This window comes from Stylophora pistillata, chromosome 3 (assembly GCF_964205215.1).
Source record: "Stylophora pistillata chromosome 3, jaStyPist1.2, whole genome shotgun sequence".
NCBI lineage: Eukaryota > Metazoa > Cnidaria > Anthozoa > Scleractinia > Pocilloporidae > Stylophora > Stylophora pistillata.
Window position 1 is genome coordinate 8,792,570 of NC_142521.1, and position 7,539 is coordinate 8,800,108.

General features: G+C 38.8%; 1 protein-coding gene across 1 annotated transcript; it reads right to left on the minus strand.

Annotated features, from left to right (window-relative positions):
* Positions 1-380: 380 nt before the first annotated feature.
* Positions 381-7,539, minus strand: LOC148734407 (alpha-N-acetylglucosaminidase-like). The gene is made up of 7 exons (XM_088751641.1): positions 7,081-7,539; positions 6,168-6,386; positions 5,342-5,606; positions 4,011-4,254; positions 3,204-3,365; positions 2,130-2,517; positions 381-1,286 (listed from the first exon to the last, which is right to left on the minus strand). Exons 1-7 carry the CDS (start codon positions 7,515-7,517, stop codon positions 728-730), a joined length of 2,274 nt encoding a protein of 757 aa, XP_088607767.1. The 5' UTR covers positions 7,518-7,539; the 3' UTR covers positions 381-727.

A 7,539-nucleotide genomic window follows, 5' to 3' on the forward strand; every position in this document is an offset into this window, starting at 1 on the left:
GTTGTGCGTTTTCCTTAATGTGATAAAAAAAAAGGCTTACAAAGGAGGGGGTCACGGGGGATCTGGATCTAGGGTTTACAAAAGTTTTATTTGTTTTTCCCAAATGGAGGAAACCCAAAGGTGACCATTCTACTATTTATAATTCACTGTATGCATACATACCAAGCTATATAAGCTGATTAGAGTTGTCTTCTGGTAACATTTTTTCTGTCTTATTGGAAAGAATCATTTCTAAGCTTCTTTCCTAATTCAGCTATCAAGTCAGGATCAGGGAAAGTAGAAAATGTACATCACATAAAAATTTATAGCCACAGACACAAACTTCAAAATGAAATATATAACCCTGTATGTATTTCAGATTTTACCACTCCACAAAAATCCTTATTGTAAAACAATCTTTTAATGATGAACTTGTCTTTCTTGACAACAATTACTTTTCTTTAAAAACTTGGAGAAAACCAGTAAAATTCTTTACTGCAATATCACATTTTACCATAATCTACTTTTCACTGACAGTAATTTAAAAGTTTCTTTAAAAAAATGGCTTTAGGTCATGTATATGAACTTTGTGCATTGTAGTCCTTGACTACATTACTGTACAGTGCTAAAAACAATCAATATTTTGTATTTCTATGAATTATTCAATGACCATTTATCTGTCAGTGATGCACTTTGGATGTCCAAAGAACAACAAAAAATCTCTTAACTTTTTCAATTTTGTTACGTATTATGCAAAAACTAAATACTTCTTGGGCCTGTACTTTCCATGCAACTTCTCTGCAATGGTCAAAGTGTCACCGACAGGAGCATCTGGAAAGGATGCTGTGTCATGTGTCCATTTTGTTTCCTGAGCTAAAACAGCAGCATTAAACTTATCACGGTTAAAGGAAGTTCCATTTGAAATTACATCAACAAGGTACGACGCAAATAGCTCCCAGCGTGGTTTGTAGTAACTGTTCACTAGTCCACCCCACATCTTATTGGCATAGTCATCAATATTCCCACGAGGACCCCACAAAGTAACCTGGTTACGAGCATTGTACTCATATAATTCTCTTTCCTGAGCATTTGTTGCAAGGGCCTTGGCACTGTTGAGCCAATGTCCAAGCAGGAAGTACTGGTTTGATGACAGAATTGTATCCATGTCTTCAAATAGATTATACAGCTTGGCAGCAGCAGCCTGCACTGCAGATTTTGATTTGGCCTTGTAACCGGCGATCATCTCATCATAGATGGTGATGGCAATAAGCTGCAGGGACTGTCTCGTTACATCCACCAGGTCATATCTTAAAAGAGCGCAAAGATCAACTTTGGTTACAGCACCTGCTGTACTGGTAGCTACAGGGGTTACTGGTAATGACAATATATCTTAAAACTGGAGAATAACCCAATGTTGATGTATGTATGTCCTAATCATAAAGAAAAGAGATGCCTAGAGTGTCAATTAAAATTATTTTTCAAGGTGTTAATAACTCCACAATGAACAACAACAAGATGTCAGAAAAAAGGATCAAAATCTATCATAAAGTACTTCACATCTATCTTCAAACAGAAGGATCCCAGTTATGCTACCTTAATCAAGTTCTTTGTTTAAAAATCTACTAACGAGACCGGGTAAGAAGAAGAGATTTTATAGTAAGCACATTGGGATTATGAACAGCTGATGCTGATGACCTTCTTATATGACCTGGGTTATATGACCTGCTAAGTAAGCCACCTGATGAGCACTAATACTTAATTATCCATTACATACAGGCCTGTATAAATTGGTGTATAACAATGGGCTAGATCTGTGTACAGTTCCCGTGCATAACACATGTGCAACATGCCTACTGCATGTCATTGCACACCCATGCTTACATAATAAATATATACACCAGTGAATGCAAGATAGGTATAAATGACACAATATTAATCAACTGGTGCTCATTACATGACTGTGCTCAGACAAAAGTGCGCGAGTTGAAGCAAAGAGATTGGACTCTGACTTGGATGTAAATTTTCAAACTAGCACAAGCATGCACTCTATAGAATCAAGATTAGAATCCATGCATTGAGAAAAAAGTGCACGTTTCAAGACCAGTGCTAGTGTTGTGCATGTGTACTATGAAAAGCTAATGTATTATCACCTGAATGGTTCCACTGAATTGAAGGTTTCTGCTGTAAGTATCATCGCATCCCATGCATTCCACACATCTTCAGGCTTGTACCACAGGTTGAAGCTCAAGTTAAGTGATGGACGGTTCACAATGACTGAACGAACATGATCTGCATGTCCATCATTGCAACTGTAAACACTTTGTGTCAGCAGCATCCAAGCATTTAGCGAGTAGTTGCTGGAGCCACCATATCTCCTGTTGGAATATTCCTTCACCCAAGAGGGAATATCCACTGCTTCTGATCTCCAACCCATCTCATTCATTAGCTCATAGACAACATCATTTTGCTCAATTCCTTCTGGCGTTAACCCAGTGCCAATCATGGTGGAGCCTTTATGCGTACGGGCACTGACTGGTCCTGGCAAAATGGCAGAATCAAAGAAAAGTTAAGAGCAGATAAGGGGATAGAGGGGAGAACATTCAGAACAAGTATATTGGTAGTGCTGTGATTCACATGCACACCAGTATCTGATATGATAGATGCAGCAATCTGTTAGGAACAGTGATCATAAATGAACATAAAACTGTTTCATAATAACTATGACTGCAAAGAAGAAGCATGTCAAGGAAGATTTGCCAAATAATGTTCTCACTTGGGTTTCATTGATAGAAAATAATTATAGTTTTTTCACCCATTATTATTATAGCTCACCTTATAAATTTTCATATGGTACACCATGATTTAAATTAAGGAAGTTCCTAACTGATTTTATTTCATATACCCTCCCTGGAAACAGAGTTTGTGTAACTGGGTATGACAGTTATTAACTAAAAGTCTTCAACAGGATGGGAGAGGGGGGAAGGGGGGGGATGTTTAAAGAAGCATGTCACATGCTCCCAGGTGAATTTCCCTGGGTACCTTGTCCAAGAGTTATCTCAGTTAAATGCTCCATTCATGCAAATGCCCTATAAAAAGCAAGACAGAACAGGTTAGGGGTTTTGAACAAGTGTGTCACACAATCCCAACTGAATTTCCCTGGGATACAGGGTTATCCTACTCATAATTATACCCCATAAATAAAAACATTCCATGTCAATTACTACCTGTAGTGACATTTATGAAGTTGCCATAGAAACCAATATTTCCCCCAAAGTTGTGCAGCATACACCAAATGAATGGCTGTCCATAAAAGGACTCTGTTCTTTGCCAAACAGGATGAACATCTGCATACAAATCTAGGACAATCATTTTACCTTGAGGCACCCCTTCAAGAAAAGAAAATGCAGTTAATATTGCAAGCCATAGGTATATAATATCATTTATTGCTAAGTAGTCAATTATCTCAGTCTTGAATTCACAAATTATGATTTCCATACTCCAAATTATACAAATAAGTTTTTTCAGGTGAAATTAGTATCATTTCTACCTATTGGCCTCTGCAGATGTTTCTTCACTCTCATTCAGTCAAAAATTTGGTGATCACTGTATCCCAAATGATGAACACTTTTGGCTGGAAAATAACTGTCAGCAATCATGACTTACGTAACAAGCACATGCAATCATTTGGCAGCTTCCTTTAAAGGTTTTACAACAATTTTTTTTCCAGAAGACATCTATTTACTTGAAATTTTTATTCCATTTGAAAGCCTTGCCTTTGATATCTTCTCAGAGTAAGTGTAATGTTCATGTCATCTGATGTATACTGTATTTATTTGTGTAAGTCGACCTTTTATGTCCAAAACAATCAGCCCAAAAAATCACTCTCAACTTAGACACGAGTCATACACAAAGACCTGACCCAAGGAATCCAAGAAATTAGCATGACGATTTCCTGAATTCCATTAGGTAAACATTTTTTCTTGAAGTTTCACTGCTGTTTATGGTTAAAAAAACACTTGCTAGTCTGTTACCTTGTAACAATGCCTTGATTTGTGGTGGCTTCCAAAATCCTGTGTCCTGGAAAAGCCAGCCTTGCATAAGCCAGGTGGCATTAGGATCTCCAGCAAGCATTCCTTCATAAACTGCTTTGCTGGCACTGGACAGATATGAAGGATCACTTGATCGTGGAGTCATCTCATTGAATGTGTCAGCATTGTAGATATGTTCTGTGCCAAATTCTGAAATCAGTGCATTGATAAAGAATCCACCAATTTTCTGAAACAGGTGTAATACGCCATAAGTACAGAATGAACAAAGCATACCAGTGGAAAAGAGAAAAAAATGTTTTCCACCCATCTAGGTAGGCCCCTACAAGAGAAAAATTAACCCTCCACTTGAGAAAGGCTCTCAACTGAAGACCTTAGGTATGGTTTCATCTTATACAGACCTCCTACCCAGTAAAAAAACCTTAGAATAAATTATTCAAACTGATCCCCATTGATAATTTTGTCTCTTCTCATTACCCATCCACTTGATAATGTAATTACATTGTAAGGAGAAATTCATTTCTGGTCACTCTTGGAAGTGAAAGGATGAAGTGCTAAAGAGACAGAGATAAGCTCAGGCAGCTGTGCAGATAGGCAACTCTGGGTTCTGTATGTAAACTTTTAAGGATGTAGAGAGCACACGTTACTTAAAATTAATTTAGAAGAATATGCTACCTCTCTATAACATCAAGAAATGGTTAGAAATTCTAGTCTTCTCAGATAGGGATGAATAAATGGAGGTCCCGTCTCCTGCAGGGTTAAGGGTAGGAGACGTTAATTTCCCATGCACAAGAATACTGTGTGAGTTATGTCCTCCCCTGGGGTAGGATGGGTGGGTACAGATGTAGAGGGCCACAGGATCATCAGTTTAACTACTGTCACATGCTACGTCCCTCTTGAAATAAAGTCCATTCTTCAAGTCTATTGCACCACTTATATTACCAGCAGGAATAGTGGCATTACATGCATGTAAATCTGTCATATTATGTACAATTTACATGCAAATTAAGCACAGGTAAAACAAATATGTGAAAGAGAAAAATATTGTGCACATGTAATTTACATGTAAGTCCCCCACCATGCAAGCTTTTTATGCAAGTGTAGTCACTGTAATTCCTGCGGGTGGTGATGTATGGGTTATTCTAACATCTTCAGGCTACAAATAAAATTTACCTTGGATTAGTGCTAATTAGCTTTCAAACAACTGGGCCCAAGAGTGTCTACATCTTTTCAAAACAAACGACTTTGGGCCTTGATACACAAATTTCTTGTGTAGATACATAACATCACTTGAAGTATTAGAAAGTAATACCTACCTTAAAAAGAGGGTCAGAGGGATCCAAGAGATATGTGCAGCAGTATGTACTATTGAATTTGCCCCAGTCACTAAGTCTTGAAACATTTGCCTTTGGATATACTCTGATCAAGCCTTCTGGAACATGTCCTGCAAAACCTGGCAGCACAGGTGTCATACCAAATGCTCGCATCCTGTCCAAGATTTTGTGCTGCAGTTCCAGCTGATTTGTATGCCATGATGAAGAAAGTGGGCCTCCCCAGCCACGCATGTTACCCATTCTTGCCCTGCAACAAGGTCACAGAGAGACATTTTTACCTGAATTGGCTGTGTAGCATCAATGAAGTGCTAAGGCATAAATCTTTTTTCATTTTTCCCATAATAGTTGTTCTTGGACACTGGAACTTTTATGTATGGGAAAACATTGTCCCCTGACCAAAGGTTTCAGAAATAACAGATTTAGAGAACGTAAGGGTATTATTTGCTCTGGTCTAGACCAAAGTTTGTGTCCCCCGAACAGAAGTACCATAAGTCCTTGAGTTAACACCTTCAGCATTTCCTATTTTAAATAAAGGATCAGACTTGGTGTGCTCCCAAATTGAAGGAGACCCTCATCTCAGGAAGAGGGATGACTTAGTTTCTTATTCCGTACAATTTGGTTTAATCATCCATAAAGATGTGGAAGTGCTCGAGGCAGCTCATTTAGAGGGGGTGCTTAGTTAACGTTTTGGTCAGTGCAAGAGGTGCTTACTTAAAGAATGCACAAATTACAAGACTGATTTAAGTACAAAGAGACTATTGTGACAGTCTACAAATATTAAAAGTCACTTCATTCACTGTGCTCATACCATGCCAGGAAGGCAGGTCCTCCAAAATGCTGATCAAGCTCTTGTTCAGTGAGACCTACTCTCAAATAGACTTTTTGCCAGATTGCTTCCTGTCCGTTGAATGCCAGTGGCAGATTTATGCCATTCATGGCCATCCAGTCTAATTCACGTTCCCACCGAGTCCAGTTCCACCAAACAAAAGAGTAACTCACAGTGCACACATTCTGGTAATAGCGAAATCTGACAGAAGTAAATTGATCAAGAATATGGTATACACGGTAACACTTTGAGGGTGTGGAAGTTGTGATATGTCACTTATTTTTTTATTTTACAATTCGGTTAAATCCACATAAAAAAAAGAGTTTCATTTACAGTCAGGTACATGTACTTATCAATTTCGTTCCTTCAATGCTCCCATCTCATTCTATATACACGTAGAAAGTACTTATGAGGAATCTTTAAAATGTCTACGCAATAACAAATCCAGACCACAACACTACAGAACATGGGGTTCTTTAACATCCCCTGCTAACCAATACAGAGAAGATGCAGGAGATAGGGCGTACAGTTTATATTCCTCATCAGAGAATACAAGAAAGTCTTACTATTTGCAGATGTCATAGCAAAGGCAACACATTCTCCTCGTGTCGTTTAAGGGGTGTTAATCCGGCCTGGGGTTCGTACCTTCGACCTCCCACACCGCAGTCTGGCACTCTACATCATGAGCTACTTTCCATTTAAACTGCTACTTAATAATCTAAATTGGTAAGCTTATGGTCCACCCATAACAATTTTTTCCTAACAAGGTTATTTAAAAGTCCAAAAACTAGTGACAAGAATTTAAGGCCCAATTTAAAAGCTGACGAGGTGTGTCTCTTCACAGTACGTGTCCTATTATAGGCCACGAAGAGTGGGTGAGGCAGGCATTACACACCTGTTTGGACTGGTAACTATAACAGGTTGTTGCACAACAGGAAATGGTTCTGGTATCTTCAACTGATCACCACTCCATGAAATATGTGCGTGACAGCTGTATTTGAGAAAGTGCTGAAACCCCAGAGCTGCAGCAACACCTGTTGTTCCAGTTATCACAAGTTTTCCCTCTTTGGTATCGGAGACGTATTCAAAAGTGTCCAGATCTGGATGCGGTCCAAGACTAGAGTTCACCTTAATGAGAAACTTGGAGGTGTACTTTGGAATCAGACGAGCAATTAGGTCGCTCACGGCTTGTTCCTGCACTTCGCTGGGGGTTTTACTCTTGATATGCGAAAATTGCTTGAATCTGGAAGTGTAGGTGTCCCATACACAAGAAACATGGAGAAAAATCGACACATACGTGATGAGGACAAGAATAGATCTCAACCCAGCCATGTTCGTCTCTTTCGCTTTCTTC